The following is a 17,363-nucleotide window of genomic DNA, read 5'->3' on the forward strand; positions in this document are numbered from 1 at the left end:
GCTAAATGTTTCTGGTTTTAGAGCAATATTTGCTTTTGTCTGCAAATTGAGTACTTTTTGTTAACTTGGCTAAAAAATGTAGCGTATTTGTTGACATTTGAGAACGATGTTGATATTTACCACTAAATCAAGCCCACAACGCATTTGCTGTATCAAAATTCGCCGTTTAACACAAATTATAGTCATCCCTCTACTTATATTTGAGTTTACACCCTTCAACTTGAGTTGCTTTTAACAAAATTTGCAAAAAACGGCTTTGCCTTGTGTACAGAGTCTAGCAAAGAAAACAACTTAAAGTGAACGGGGTGTAGTAGTTTAATGTACAGGGTTTAGTAGATGTGTACGGTGTCTAGCAGTCACATATTTTTAAAAGTATATAGCCTCTTTTATTATTTTTAAATGGAATTTATCTCATTTCAGATTAAGCATGGATAGATTAGAGGACGATACAGAGGTATTTTGAAAATAATTTTAATATTTTAGTGTTTTTGGCCTAACAGTATAGCTGCGTTTAATTTTTATTGTCATACCATCACAACCATCAGCTGAATAGTGTCTGTAGGTATTTATAAGACATGTTGAGGAGTCTTCTGACCAACACGCTGGATTGAAATGGTCCGAATGGGGGGATATATTTATATATATACATGTATAACTAATTTAACCTACACATAAGACAGGAGGTCGAAAATTGATTTAAAGATTATGCAGGAGTGTCATTTTCTATAAAATGTCATTAGCACTGTCTTCTATAAAACAGTTTTAACCGCCATATATAAGCTATTATAGTCGACTTAGAAGATACAAAATTTTTAATATTAATATGCCGACTACACTCTTTAAATGTTTCATATCTCTCTGCACACTCTGTACATTGGTATGGCATTGTTGAACTGAAAACATAAAAAACCATAATTATCATCACTATCGTCATCATCATTATTGAAGAGTCATCATAATCATTTTCAGAAAAAGCAGAAGCATAATTTAGCGGCAGCATTGTATTTATTAAACAATATCGAGTTTGACTGCAAAAAATAAAATATGAAGGACTTTATAGCCAGTAGTATTTCCACAAAGATAAATCAAATGATTAACCTAACTAATCAAGGCGGATATTTTACCAAAGCTCATATACAAATGTTCAGATCAAGTTTAGCTCACAATGCATAACTCGAACATGGTTTGAAATTGTTTAAGACAAATTATAGAATTTCTTGTTCATAATGTTCTACCAATATGGAATGAAATTGTGGTCTTTTGAGTTTTACATTTTTCTTATTAACTTATAGTCACGCATAAAAAGTGGTAAAGCAGGACGGAAACTGTTTACTGCAATTAATATACATGTTGCGTAACATGTTAACAATTTAATTAAACATTTTATCCTTTATAAAATTAAAATCATTCACTTCACAATCCCCCTGCTCCCGACATCGATCGTTTTCTTCATCAGCGTACGTGTATATGCTCCGGTACTGAATTTATTTTGCAGAAAATGACATTCGTTTACCTTCTACACCCCGTGCACTCGCATCTACACCCCGTACATATCCGTGCTACACCCTGTACACATGGCAAGGGGCAGTTTTTCGCAAATTTTGTTAAAAGGAGCTTGAGTTGAATGGTGAAAACTATAATTTATCACCAATTTAACAAAAAGTATTTAATTTGCAGACAACAGCAAACACTGCTCTAAAACCAGACATATTTAGCTTCACAATATTGTTTTGTTTGGAAAACTCGATGAAGTTATGAAGAAGAAATAAGTTAAAACATCACCTTGGGTGTACTCGGTGTGCAGCTTTCTACTTTCGTTTTCGGTGTTTTTTCGGGGCTTTATCCGGTGGACGCTGTACAACAGTGATGACATTATCTAATGAACTTTGAGTTCAGGAAAAAAGGTGACTAAAACTTTCAGATGGGAAAGAGGGTATGTTTCTATTTATGCTTTCTATTTATGCTTTATAACACTTTATTGAACCTCATTTGTGTTGATAATTTATCGTAACCTTTTTTTGTAGAAAAGGTTTTACTTATTAATCTATACACTATATGTGGATGCAGTGTTTTTATTAGAACGTTACTTGTGTTTATATAGTGTGTAAATTTATGAATGAATGTCGAATGCACGAAATCACGTGCATTGCTAAAACCCTTTTTAAAAAGAGCGACATAATCGACCCGACCTGACCCAACCGACCCGACCAACCAATACGACAACAACAACATCATTAATAATAATGATAATACAATTCAAGTTCATGTATGTGTCACACATTTTCAGACTTTCGGAGGTCGTGGGGAAGGATGTGGGTGTGGTATCGGCTGCGGATGTGGATGCTGCGGCAATTCTGCTTTGTGTAAATTGTGTCTTGTATTGTTCAACACTATTTTCCTGGTATGTATACGTTTATTTACGCATATATTCCCGCGATTAGATATCGTTCTAGTTTGTGTATGGGAAATATCTCCCCTCTAGAAGTGAGATTCCGTTCCAAAACAAAAATATCTCAGAATCTAGATTTGCTACATCAATATATTTCGACAAGTACTGAGAATAGTGGAGCTCGCATTTGTTAAAAAAAAGTTTCAAATGATACAAAAATGCCATGTCATCACATAACTTTACCTGTAATTTATGAATATGCACGAAATCTTTGAAACCTTTGGACTGTGAAGATGTCACAGAGAATGGCCTATTCACGCTCTCTGATTTTGTTTTCTTCAGATTTCTGCCGCCGCATTTGTCGGTATAGGAATATGGGTCAAGGTCGAGAAAAGATTCGTCAGTTTACAAGATCTTGTGGATCATGGCCTCGGTGACAGCACACTGACAAATGCAGGATTGGCTCTGATAGGGTTCGGACTTTTTGTTGTTGTTGTCAGTGCATTTGGTTGTCTGGCGGTCTACCGTGGAAGTAAATGTTTGATATTTTTGGTAAGGCTGAATTATTTACCTTTATTTACTGATAAATCTCACAAATAAGCTTTCCTTCCATTGATTATTGCCTTCATTGCGCTGATTAATTCCGTGTCTACTCTACTGTTTTATCTTTATACTCAAATAAAACAGTTAGATATAAATTATATCACACCGAAATAAAAAAAAGTGGTACCCGTTCTATACAAGTCATGGTACCCGTTCTATACAAGTCATGGCATTGTAAGATACAACGCACAACGTTGAGAATTTTCATGACGCCATACGCATTGTTTGTTTGTTTTCTCAATATTGTCAAATCCCATTTTGGGGACCTAGACATGCATTTTAAGTTGGCTCCTTCCCGGATATCATTACCAATAATCGCATCACCGTTTTGGAAGACGGAAAAGAATTACTGGTGGGATTCGAACCCACTACCCCCGGATCAGGAGTCCGGTGCTCTACCCCTACACCACACATTCTCCACGGATCAACGTCACGTGTCGCAATTTTTAGCTCACCTGTCACAAAGTGACATGGTGAGCTTTTGTGATCACTTTTCGTCCGTCGTCCGTCCGTCCGGCGTCCGTAAACTTTTACCATAATAGACAAAAGACAACTCCTCATAAATCGCCATGTTAATTTCATCCAAACTTCAAAGGAATGTCCCTTTGGTGGTCACCTTTAAAAATTGTTCAAAGAATTTTATTCCATGCAATACTCTGGTTGCCATGGCAATCGGAGAAAAAACTTAAAATATCTTCTTCTAATAAAAACTCAAAAGAGGTAGAGCTTAGAAATTTGGCATGAAACATGTTCTAGTGAGTGTCTATTAAGTTTATTCAAATTAAAGCCCTTGTGGTCAAAATTGGCACCGCCCTAGGGGGGTCATTGGTTTTCCTTATATACTAGGTTCCAAAGAAAAGTGTGCACTTTGTTTTCTGCGATTTGCCATTGCCCATTATGCTTTATGTCCATGTATCTGGTACCAAATTCAAGATCAGAACATGTTCATTATAATCGTGACTTTAAACTTTAAATTCCGGTATCATTAGGATATGATTTTGTCTCGAGAATGGACTAGGTCCGAAAATGAAAATTGCAAGACTACTCTGAAATTAGCAATTTCCACAATTCATCATTTCGTTCTGCTGAAATTGGAAATTCGATGTTAACTGTAGTCAGTATCGAGTGTGGCCACCTCGACTTATGATGCAAGCAGCAAGGCGACCTTGCATTGACCTTACGTAACGTCTGATAACGACGTTGGGAATGTTATTCCATTCTTGACTTAAGGCGTTTTCCAGATCCCTAAGATTTTGTACGTACCCTCTAGCTCGAACCTACCAAGATAATCCCAGAAGTGCTCACTCAGATTCATATCCGGTGACACAGCAAGCAAAGGTAGTACGTTAACGTTATTTCTGTTTAGAAACTGCCAACGTATCCTTGCAACATGAGGCCTTGCATTATCATGCATCAATATTGCAGGTTCATGCCTTTGAAGGAAAGTAAAAGTTTCAGGCTGCAGAATCTGGTTAATGTAACCTTGAGCATTGAGATTACCTTGCACAACAGTGAGATTTTTTTTCCTTCTGTCCATAATGCCACCCCATACCTTAACACTCCCACCTCCAAATTGGTCGCTCTCAATGAGACAATTATCAGCAAAACGTTCCCCTCTTCTTTTAAAAACTCGAATTCGACGTCATGATGACTAAGGTTAAACCTAGACTCATCCAAGAATATAACCCGAGCCAACTGCTCGCGCCCCCAACGGAAATGTCGTTGTGTCCACTGCAAACGGGCAGCCTGATGACGTGCTGTAAGCACTTGACCCACATAGGGCCTCCTTGGCCGAATGGGTTGCCGGACTTGCCTGAGGCGGCTCAAAAACTGTCTGTTTGCTGATACCATACTGCCTTGCAGAACTTGTCGCCGTTTGAAAACGACGTCGAAGGTGCGTCAACGTAATGAACCTGTCTGTTCAAGGGTTTGTAACCCTCGGTCTACCGGGTCTACGACGATCTGCTACCCCATCTGTTTGCTGGAAACGCTGGCGCAACCATAATATTGTGTTTCTGTGACAACCAAACGCTCTACTGACGTTGGAGACGTTGTCACCACGAGCAAGCATCTTTAATGCTTGAATTCGCTGATTTTGATTCAGTCTAGGAATGTTCAGTGACAAGCTCTGTGAAATTAAATGTGTTTTTCCCTATGTAGTGGGTAAAAGGATTATGTCTTTACACATTTCCTGTGACATGTACCTTCGCCTCGGACTGCACGTGCAAATCATGCTATATTATGTATTGCCATATAAAGCGAAAATTCCGTGACAGCACGGGATAGGTTTTATATTGGATCGATGTATTGTGTACTTAGGACTAACCATGCCAAATTTGCAAAAGAAACATTAAAACATTTTTATGTAAAAAGTGCACACTTTCTTTTGGAACCGAGTATATGTATATAGTAAAAACTTAAAAAATATTCTTTTAAAAAACCGAAAGAGCTAGAGCTTACATATTTGGTATGAAACATCTTCTGGTAAGTGTCTATCAAGTTTGTTCAAATAAAAGCCTTGGGGTCAAAATTGGCCCGTCCCCGGGGTGGGGGGGGGGGGCATTGATTTTCCTTTGATGTATATAGTAAATACTTAAAAAATCTTCTTTTAAAAAACCGAAAGAGCTAGAGTTTAAATATTTGACATGAAAAATCTTCTAGTGAGTGTCTATGAAGTTTGTTCAAATAATAGCCCTGGGGTCAAAATTAGCCCCGCCCCAAGGGCCTATATACAGGTGAGCGATTTGAGCTCTCTTGTTTATTATGTGTGACTTAATCTAATACAAATGCCATCAAATTCAACCTTATATTAAAGAATATCCTTTAATAAATAATAAAATAATGAATGCTGACTTTTCCAAACTTTGATTTTATTTGAATTTTCCCTCTTAAAAATACAGTTTAACATAGATGCACCTGTCAATATTTTGCCCTACCGGGGGGGGGGGGGTGGTTGGGCGGCGGGCATACACGGGGCTTTAGACAGAAGACCATTCCTGACAGGCGGAAATTTGAAAAACTTATGGAATCCGGGTCCCGGGTAATAGACTTTGGCCGGTTTTTAAATCCCGGGACTCGGGAATTTCGACGCGACAAAATAAAAAAGGGGAGTAACTGCGAAAGGTCTAAAGACGACGGCGATATTTTTATTCGTGTTTTTGAAGTTGCAGACATGAAACTTTTCAACTTTTTCAACGGTAGAGAAAATTGTGGGATAAGGCGAGAAGGTTGCCCCAGAATTGGGATTTATTTGCAAAGGTACACAGGGATTGTATTCTTCATTTGTTTTCACCTATACCCAGACACTATGTGGAGCCTAGCGGTATTCATGTTTGTCATCTGTTTTCGCGAATAGACCCATTTAATTTGCGAGTCTGAAAGGCGTTGGAAATCACATGAAACTGACACATATCTCTGCAGTATGAATGAACTGATCAAGTGACACGAAACAGATGTTGAATACATACACACAGAATTATGTTATAAATTATTCATTTTTTAATTATTTAAAACCTATGCTCCCAGTGTAGATCCAGATCAGCCTGCACATCCGTGCAAGGGAGTCCAAATCCAAAGGCTGAAGTCATGGTACTCCAAGTCTGACAGTAGTTCCCTTGAGCCTTGTAAGAATCAGAGACATAGAGATAAGCAGTTCTTATATACTCCATTGAAATATCACTCATGCCTATCAAAAAGTGAAAAATAAGGCATTTTGTCGCAAAAACAACTTAATGGATGTACATTTGATCCTTAAATATTATATACCCTTTCTTTGAAAGGTAAATCTTTCATCTATGGCTGCATGTTAAAATATTGGTAATTTTCCATGCCTTTCCCTTAGAAAAACATGGCAGAACAATGAACATACCCACTGAGCCAGTTTTTTTTCTGTAATATGAATGGTTTTGTAACAAAATATATCTCTTTAAAAAATGATGTTACATTTATTTAAATGGGAACTGTAAATATTTTTACCTGCAGCCATAGACAAATGCATAAGTTTTCAGAAAATGTATTATTTTACTGATTTTGATATCTGGTTAATAAGTTTTACTTGCTACAAGTTTTAAGTTTAGCAGGCACGCGTGATATTTTAACTGGCTAGGAAGAAGCCTATCTCTGTTATCTATGTCTCTGTTAGAATATGATTTTTAATAAAGTAAGAAAATGCATTTAAATACAATGTATGTCAAAACAGATCCAGATAAAATAATATCCTTTTTTCAGATGTATTCCCATCATTGTATTTTATCATTTACTGTTTCAACTGCTTGTCATAACGAGGCTTTGAATCTTGGCTATCGGTTTCATCTTCATTGGCCTTGTATTGCTTTACGGTCGTGACTTGCTCTAATAAAAAGTAAATTGAATCTGCAGAAACTATGTTCAGGCTTTGTTCTAATCTGATAAATGTGAATGTATTAAAATGTTGATTTATATTTAAACAGGTGAACATTTGGTTTGACCATTTGACGAGTGTTTCTGCCAACAGAAAAAAGGGCAAGGCAAAGGCGTTCGAGACACGGTCTTTGAAAGAGGTATTCAGGTACAATGACATTATGAGTTGAATTTCATAAATGATTGCATCAACATTAAATGAGTTTGAGGCCAAAAAAACTCTTTTTTCTGAAAGCCATACAAAACATAAGGGGTATTGCACTTCTGTGGTCTAAATATGTGTATTTTATCATTGACATGGTGGGGAATCATTGATATGGTGACCTGTGACGTAACATGGTATCTTAAAGTCCCATTATGCATTTGTAAACTTTATTTGAATTAAAAGAGTATTCAGTTTCACACCAATGACATGAAGTAGAATTCTGATGTAAAAATTTGCATTTGATTTCTTAAAGACATGAAAGAAAATCTTCGAAATACGCTATAAATATATTGCTCTCATGTAGCGTAAATGTAATAATTGGAGGTATGTTTGGATGAAAAAATAATTTCTGAAGAATAGTCATGTAGTCTCCATATCACGTGATTCCCCACCATAATTGCATGATTAGTTTGATAGACTTAGTACCAGCAGAATTGTTAGAAAATAATGTGTTTTAAAAAAAACGAAAAACAAAATTCAGTACCATTTTTGTTCCCATAGAATTAAAAGCAACCTACTGTTTTATCTATCAAAAATATATGTTGGAAATCTTTTTCAAGTTGTGCTACTAAATTATTAATTTTTAAACAATCCAGGTTCAAGCTTCTATCTAGGCCCAAGCTCCTATCAAGGTTCAAGCTCCTATATATCCCGACTCAAGCTCCCATCCAGGCTCCTGCTCCTATCCAGGCTCTTGAGGAAAGTGCACCAGATTGTGAGTACACCATGCAACTTAGCTTAAGAAAATTATGTCAGTTTTTTTGTAGCTTTGTGTTCATTTTGAGCTTTAATTGTCATTTCTCCATGAAACTTTGTCAAAATGTTTGGCTGAAATCTCGGCAAAGTTCAAGGTTGGGTCATGTGGGGTCCTAAACTATGTCACTAGGTCATTTCTTAGAAAAAGAATGCAAACACTTTAGACGCCACATTTTTGGCCCATTTTTCATTTAACTAAGTGTAAATGTTCAACTCTATGAAATCTAGAACATGTTCAAAATTAGGTCATGAGGGGTCAAAAAATTAAGTCATTGGGTCAAATCTTAGAACATTTTTGGGCCAATTTAAATGAAACTTAATAAATTTGAAACCTTAAAGATTGTAAAAATGCCCTCTATTTCAGAAAAACAATGTGGAAGTGTCCAGGTTTGGCCGCAGGAGGAGGAAGAATGTCCTTTTTAATGACTTTTTGTGTTAAATGTTAAAATAAAATAAGAAGTTAAAGTGTTGTAAGTTTTTAGCTCATCTGAGCTGTGAGCACGAAGCTATTGTAATCGGTGAATGTCTGTCTTCGCAAATCTGGTGTTCTCAACTTTTAGTGTTTTAACACTCTAAGAGGCACAGATATGGTTCAATTATAATTAAGCTTGGTCAGCATGCTTATCATCCCTACAGAAACTGGGTCATGTGGAGTCAGAAACTATGTTAGTAGGTTTATTTTGTAGCTAAACTATAAATGTAAAATATTAAAGGGCTTATACGATCGTTTGTGTGTCCGTGACCGCAATGGTTTAAGTTTTTTAAGTCATACATTCTATTCTATGAAAGATATTCAATTGAAACTAGGTACGGTATTTAGTGGGACTACCATACTAAGAAGGCCTATAACCTGGATGCATTATTTTCAGAATTATGCCCCTTTATTACTTGAAAATACCCATTTTATAAGTATCTTCAAAGTCTAATTATTTGAATACTATCAAAGTTATTAAACTACAATTGATACATATATACTCATTGGGAGTGAATCTACCTACCTTACTTCAGAGGCCCATTAATCTGGATTCATTATTTTCCTAATGATAAGCCTTTGTACTTATATTTTTCATTGTTTTTCTGATAACTGTTTTATTTATTGATTGATCTCTTAGATATTTACCCTCTCCCCTACCCCCGGGGCATTTGATGCACCAAACAGGCTCAAGAGTGGGGATTTAGACAAAATTGGTTGTCTCTAGGGTGGGGATTTAGACATCAAACATTTTAAGATGTCAAATTCCCCTGGGTCAGCCCGCCGACCCCCCCGGCGGGCAAAATATTGATAGGTGCAAGATTTTGGTTGCTGCTGCGAGGCATTAGTCTACTGAGGTTGATTATTTGGGGGGCATTGTTAATTTGGGAAAGGTCATTGCTTTTCAATGGGCCGCTTTGTAATGATATGACGTCATCATTTGTTTTATATTTATTTACAGTACGTAATATGTCTGCTGGTTATATTTGGATGTTGTGTGGCAGCAGCTGTTGTGTACGGGAAATTTAAAGGGGAGGTAAGCATTTTTAGTTTTTTGTCTCGCCGATTTCCAACCGATGTTTGACGGAAAGTGCCGAGAAGTTGCGACTGGTTTTGTTCTACTCACAAATAGCAAAGAATAACATTGAAAAAGAATGTCAATTCTTAAGACGTTCATAACGAATTAATGTCTGCATGACTGGTTATTTATCTCAAATAGAAACTTTTGCATGAAATAGTTAAGTCAATTTACCGATTTTGCTCGTTACAAATATGTGGGAGCTTTTTTGTTAGATTTTTTTCGTTCAATCTCACTTATCCTTAATCACAGATTCTTTTTATTTAACCCATTGCTTCATGAGCATTTTGTGAAAAATGGCTGTTTTCATTGAAAAGTCTCCCGTTACAAGTTCAAATTGCTATAATACTATAAAAACTGCTTCAACACTAATCAAACTTGGCACAAATGTTGACTGGACCATTGTCCTTGCAACAACATGCTCAGGCTTAAATTTTCTGTTACCATGGCAACGAGGGGACATCTCAAAATTGCCAAAAATCACTATTTTGCGTTGATTTTTTCCATCAAAATTGATTTCAAAGTGCTGCAACTTCTCAATGGATTGAGATAGAGTCAAATGCTTTTCAGCGTTGGTTACACGTTACCTTATGATCAATCTGGGGTCATTTACAGCCTCTCACAAGTCCAAAATTTTCTTGGCGATGAGGGGGACTCCGCCCCCCTTCAAAACCCCCCAAACAGAAGGGGGCACATCCCCCTTCTGGCAACCCCCTGATGTATCTTTTGGTTGGGGGGCCGCGCCGAAAAAAGGGTCACTTTTTTTAACAACATTTCTCAAACAAAAACAAGTGTTTGGGGCCTAAATAAGGCATTTTTTCATCATTTGAGACAACAAAAAGGGGGGGGGGTGAAAAAGGCGTTAAAAGGCGTGTATATGAAGTAATGGGTTAACAGAAAATGATGAAAATACTTGAAATTACCCTAAATCGCGTTTTTTCATGTTTAAACATGGCCTGTCATATAAATTTGAAGAAAAATTGTTGTTTTGTAGATTTTTTTATTTTTTTCATTAACCCATTACTTCATGAGCATTTTGTGAAAAATGGCTGTTTTCATTGAAAAGTCACCCGTTACAAGTTCAAATTGCTATAATACTATAAAAACTGCTTCAACACTAATCCAACTTGGCACAAATGTTGACTGGACCATTGCCCTTAAAACAACATGCTCAGGCTTAAATTTTCTGTTACCATGGCAACGAGGGGACATCTCAAAAATCACTTTTTTGCGTTGATTTTTTCCATCAAAATTGATTTCAAAGTGCTGCAACTTCTCAATGGATTGAGATAGAGTCAAATGCTTTTCAGCGTTGGTTACACGTTACCTTATGATCAATCTGGGGTCATTTACAGCCTCTCACAAGTCCAAAATTTTCTTGGCGATGAGGGGGACTCCGCCCCCCTTCAAACCCCCCCCCAAACAGAAGGGGGCACATCCCCCTTCTGGCAACCCCCTGATGTATATTTTGGTTGGGGGGCCGCGCCGAAAAAAGGGTCACTTTTCTTAACAACATTTCTCAAACGAAAACAAGTGTTTGGGGCCTAAATAAGGCATTTTTTCATCATTTGAGACAACAAAAAGGGGGGGGTGAAAAAGGCGTTAAAAGGCGTGTATATGAAGTAATGGGTTAATGAAAGGTGATTTGTTTTCAGATTGATGATTCCTTCTCAAATTCACTCAAAAAGACCATCAAGACCTATAAAGAAGGGAGTGATAATGCTGATGATTGGGATAACGTTCAGACCTGGGTAAGCTCCGACCCTGCAGTCGATATGTCCGTCTGTCTGTCCGTCTGTCTGTCTCAAAGAGGCTAACGCCAACTAGTATCTTAAGAAAATTTCTTTATTCTTGATATCCATGGATATCTTTAATGAATACTAGTATTGTATTTAATGACTGCTCGTTTGAAACGCACGTGGGCGGTTTCCTTTAAACCTTTTAACTTTAAAGGGGCAAGCCCCAAGATTTTATGTAGATTTTTTTATGAATATGATAAAAGATGACAGGTGGTTTTAATGAGTAACAATATTACCTCCTGTTCAAATTAAGTGATTTAACATGGTCAAAGTCATTTACTATCCACAGAAATTTTCAAAATATGCAGAATTAATCCCCATGCGTTAATACATGGGTTAAGATTTTGGTGGTTAGAGTAATAATTTCGGTCAAATGATAGACAATACATTCGTATTTATAAAACTTTTCACATGAATTGCTAATGTTTATATTGAAAATCATTTTACTCTTCTGAAGGCACGTCAGTTTTACTTTAAAGGTGTTTTTTTAAAGCTTTATGGGACATGCCCATCCAAGTGTAAATTGTCAGTGAACAGGTAAAATAGAAACAACTTGACATTTTGCTATAATAGCGTTCAATTTCGTATTTTATTATGAACCATTAATCAATAATTCATGTGAGCAATGGAAATGAGCCGCGTCACGACAAAAACAACATAGTTGAGCTAAGAAAAATACAAAACATGTATGCGCAGGCTGGTCTGGATCCATGCTGTTCGCTGTCAGTTTCTCTACTTGTAAAAGGGTTGATAAGCGTACAGCATGGATCCTGATCAGACTGCGCGGATGCGCAGGCTGGTCTGGATCCATGCTGGTCGCAAACGCATTATGTTGGTTTTGTCGTGACGCGGCTCAAATATTGTTCAGAATGTATGGTAATGAAAAAAAAAATAGCATCATGCTACTTTAACAGTCTAATTTATTCCCGGGCTAATCATCTAATTATTTCTGTTTACATGTTTTGTATTTTTTAGCTCAAATGCTGTGGATCAAAGGGTCCGAAAGACTATACGGAAGTGAAATTCAATGAGCCGGTAAAGTTATGGTTTATTTTTCGTATTTCGGTGTAGAATTACATTTTCAGTCAGCCGTATGCGTCGTAAACCACATAGCTATTTAGTAATGTAATATTAACAGATTTAATTTACATGTTATTCAACATGATAGCATTTATTTGTTAACGCTTGTTACTATACACACATTCGGATACAATCGGATAAATTTGCTACATAGTTGAATTATTGACACACTCAACGTTGAAGAACCATTCTTGCTACGACAGGGTCCTTTGCTATAAAAAATTGACAAGATGTAGTAATTTCGCACGCATGCGGAAGCTGCGTAGGGCAAAAGAGTATCCCCCAACATAGAAATGCCGCTTATCCTTCGCAAGAGAGTTGTATCCACATACTTCAAGACCTGTACCTGTCATCTCTTGCCACCAACCTTACACCGCTTTGCCGCCCAGCCGCTAACTTCACACCGCTTGGCCGCCCGGCCACCAGGCCGTTATCTTCACACCGCTCGGCTGCCCGACCGCTAACTTCATTCCAATCGGGCGCCAGGCCGCTAGGTCCACAACTTCACACCGCTTGGTCGCCCGGTCGCTAACTTTACGACCCTAGGCTGGCAACTTCACAGTGCTTGGCCACCAGGCCGCTAGGCCGGAAACTTCAAATCGCTTGGCCACCAGGCCGCTAGGCCGAAAACTTAACACAACTGACCTTACTTCCCGCATTGTTGTGCTCCTGTCAGATCTAAAACAGTTTTTTTGAAACAATTTAATACGACTGGGTATCTGTGTACATACTTAGTTTCATACACGTTCAAAATGAATACACACAAACACTAAGTCTGAAAAGAGATAAATATATTATCTGAGAGTTTGAAAGATTAGGTCAAAGACGGGCAGGGTCTGAACCCCGAGTATGTGGTTTACGGTAGATGGATGGTCCTATTTATTGTGCTCGAGCCCGATATATCAAACCCAATGCGTGGAAATGCACTGATGACTGATGGTTCGGTTTTATCATCATGACACGCACACAATTTATTTATGTTGTTACAAAAATGTTTAATTATCAGTTTTAATTAACCGATCAGTGCTTATTTAATTACCAAGTAATGACATCAGTGTATTGCATATTAGTACACTCAATCTAATTTCTGTTGTTATTTCATATTTCAATTTAGTTTTTATATGTTTGTATTTAGTTCAAGTATGTTAATCGTATTTTTTTTTCAATCAGTACATGTTTGTCCCGACCACTTGTTGCGTTTTGACAAACACGGACGCCGACCACCCGACACCACAAAATGGTACACAGTGTCAGATGGACGCTCGCATGTACATCGATGGAAATATTACATCTTCTCATGTTCTTGAAACAACTGTAAGTGTTATGACTTTGAGATCGACTAAAATATACTTCTAATATACCTTCCCCGGGAGATGCTTTGGTAGTTTAGCGCGGAGGAAGGTAGTCTAGTACTGGAACAATGGTTAAGAAACTACCCGCCTATATGACTGGAAAGGCGTAAAATGAAACAAACAAACAAATCAATGTTCCTTATCACCAACCAGTGACAACTCTAAAAGCAATACTTCAATATTTATCTCCCCTAGACCGTGGATTCACTTTAAAACTATTATTTTTTACACCAACTTCTTTATTTAATATAATTATGTTTCTTATCACCATTAACATCATAATCACGTGACAAGCTCATAAAACTAGGACCATTTTATTTAAGAATTATCCCCTTTGAACTTTCCCTTTAAAATGTGATTTTTTTTACTTTAAGCATAACATAATTTATTTGTTTTTTTTTTCTTTACCTATCGATTGTTATCAATTCTTTTTAAAGTACTATAATGCCATATTTTAAGATTTTTTCAGGCTCTTTAGTGAAAATGGGAAATCGAGAAAAGTGGTTTCATGGAATTTCATTAAATTTTATATTTCGACCAATTATAACTGAAAATTTAAAGCAAATGTCAAAAAAAGTTAGTCAGACTTATGTATAAGTTATCTGCCCTTGAGATGTCCTCAAATAGAAAAAAGATCCTGAGATCGGGTAACGTTTAAGATAATGCTGTTTTTATTGTGCCTTTATGTTTTTAAGAATACGAAATTTATGAAAGAGAACTTGTGTTTTACAGGGATGTTTTACCAGCCTACAGGACATTATTTATGCCAACGTCGCCACTATAATTGGTGTTGGAGTTACAATTGCTGTCCTACAGGTAATATCTCACGATTTTTGCTGTAAGCTCATAACTAGATATGAATTTGAATGTTCAAATAAGACTCTATTGCTGTTGCTGCCACACCTCTGATAACGACCTTTTTACAGTTATCTAAAGCATATCAATGTGATGTTCTGGTGTTATTTTAAAGGTCAATGACATGTGTCATGGTACATGACAGTGACTTACAGATTATCAGTCACCAAACAGAAACAAAGGACAGTGGGAAAGAACTGGCCGGACTAGGTTTGGTCTAACGAAGGGCCAAAATGTGAAAAAGCAATATACCATCATTTGTTCGAAGATGGGAGCTGTGAAGCCATAATTTGTTACTTTCTGGCTGTAGCCTGTTTGCTATCCAATTTGAATATCAATACAGAATTTAAGAGAAAAAGATCCTGACCAACCATCACTACTGTATCTCAATTTATTCCACACTTTATAAGATATAACTAATGCACTTTTAGTGGTTGTACCTCGTGATACTTTAATAGGAATTGTTATTGGATCCAGCTAATCCTTGTCCCAAAAAATCCATTCCGCATGCCTATCGTGCCCAATATAGCCTCAATTTCAAAAAATCTATATCAAAATGCATATCACACTTTGTCAAGTCTCGTTTTCATTTCAGAGTCCAAAAATATATATAAAAAAACTATTTTACACAGTTTTGTCAAAATGTATAAAATGGCGGTGTGAAACAATAAGTCATTATACACTGTGGTGAACAATGCGTACTGGACTGGATTCGTACACAGCTGCAAAACCCATGTCAGACTCTACCAGTGCTTCGTCCAATATAGATTTATTTAAGAGCTGTATACTCATCCAAACAATTTATTGATATTGTACTTAACAATGCGTATAAACTTCATAATATTTCATCTACAAGTATTTTTCTTTACTTATTTTGATTGATCTATTGATTTATTGGTTGATTCTAATACTAAATCTATTTTCCTAGAAAATTTGATAACATTTTTTATAATTTAGATTGTGACATTTTTCCTGGCAATTGGTATGTGTATGGACCCCGAAAACAAGTACCGGAATATGACATAAACTATAAATTTATATGGAAGGACAACTTACATTCGCTACATTATGGGAGATAATAATTGAGAAAAAAATTCTCTTGTATTTTAAAGTGACATTATGCTCATATTTTCATTGTCAAGTTGAGCTGAATTGACTTTATATTTCAAAAGATTGACTGGTTAAATGACTTTTGACCAACAGATTATATTGGAAAATGTTTAGGATAAAATTTAAAATCTGAAAAAAATACAAAAAGACTCTTTTTATAAATTGAACGTTACATGTACATTCTAATTGATATTTACTAAAATTCCGTTTGAATCCGGTGGTTATTTATTGTTTATCCGAAGTAAATCATTAAATCAAAGGGAATTATGGCAAAATGAAAATTTATTTTGACTCTCACCAGTTCACTCACTATATACCTTTAGATGGACATAATGTCACTTTAATTTGAATTTCAACGACCATGCATTGTTATGCAAATAAGATATAATTTTCCTTATTTAGATACTTGGTATTTTCTTCGCCGTTGGATTGTGCATGGACACCGCAAATGATTACAGTGCTTTCTAAACCTGACGCAATGTAGATAATTATTTACAAGAAGAAGTTCTCTATGTATCAGAAGTGTGACAAAATAAACGTGTGTAAATCTTTTGTAAAAAAAAATAATGGATCATGTTGATAAAAGGTTCGTCTTCAGAAATATCACAGAGCTCTATTTAATTGTAACAGAAGTCTTTGGAAACATATATAAGAAGAGAAAGGCATCAAAGCAGTGTCGTTTTTTTCCCAAGAAATTTTCAACAAATCGTCTTTACATATATTTATTTTAATTAAAGCGACCTTCAGCTTTTATTTTTCTGTTCGAAAAAACAATTTTGCTTTGTTTCAAACTAAGTATTTAAGTAATTTTATTTTGAAAAAAGAAAAAAAAAAACAAAAAAACATGTTACTGTTTATTTTCTTTAAAACAGCGTCCCTAGATCTATTTATAACGCGTCAGTGACTGTTATTTCTTGTTATTTCTAAAAATAGAAGATCTAGAAACGATTCGTCCGCTACAGTATACTACAAGAAGAGCATTGGTGCAAAGCATCAAAGGGCGTCCAAGCAAGAAATGCAGAAAGTGAAGATGAACTAGAAGACATATGATGACAAGATATTCTTATAAACTTTTCAATGGTTAATTGGTTTTTACCAGAATGAACGGACGAAAGACATTGTTCATTATTAACTTTGATTGACATGCTAGAGATTAGAATATTACTTGTTATTTCTTTATGATCGTGATTATTAATAGCAATGGATATACACGTATACAATCATTAGATATCTGTTCACACTTAGTAAAAATATGATACTGGTTAT

General features: G+C 36.1%; 1 protein-coding gene and 1 long non-coding RNA gene across 3 annotated transcripts; both read left to right on the top strand.

Annotated features, from left to right (window-relative positions):
- Positions 1-1,815: 1,815 nt before the first annotated feature.
- On the top strand, positions 1,816-16,664 carry LOC132717607 (tetraspanin-6-like). Of its 2 annotated transcripts, none has more exons than XM_060701100.1 (9): positions 1,816-1,933; positions 2,288-2,401; positions 2,732-2,941; positions 9,785-9,859; positions 11,557-11,652; positions 12,676-12,735; positions 13,951-14,094; positions 14,865-14,948; positions 16,500-16,664. In XM_060701100.1, exons 1-9 carry the CDS (start codon positions 1,922-1,924, stop codon positions 16,563-16,565), a joined length of 861 nt encoding a protein of 286 aa, XP_060557083.1. In that variant the 5' UTR covers positions 1,816-1,921; the 3' UTR covers positions 16,566-16,664. The 2 variants fall into 2 exon arrangements, with proteins under 2 accessions (XP_060557083.1, XP_060557082.1); XM_060701099.1 differs by lacking the exon at positions 16,500-16,664 and adding an exon at positions 15,945-16,244 and having other exon boundaries at positions 1,821-1,933.
- Positions 8,181-8,762, top strand: LOC132717598 (uncharacterized). The gene is made up of 2 exons (XR_009623972.1): positions 8,181-8,310; positions 8,716-8,762. It is a non-coding gene; the product is annotated as an uncharacterized LOC132717598 (long non-coding RNA).
- Positions 16,665-17,363: the final 699 nt, after the last annotated feature.

The sequence above is a fragment of the Ruditapes philippinarum genome, unplaced genomic scaffold (genome assembly GCF_026571515.1).
Source record: "Ruditapes philippinarum isolate M1 unplaced genomic scaffold, ASM2657151v2 ctg3385_1_1_1_1, whole genome shotgun sequence".
NCBI lineage: Eukaryota > Metazoa > Mollusca > Bivalvia > Venerida > Veneridae > Ruditapes > Ruditapes philippinarum.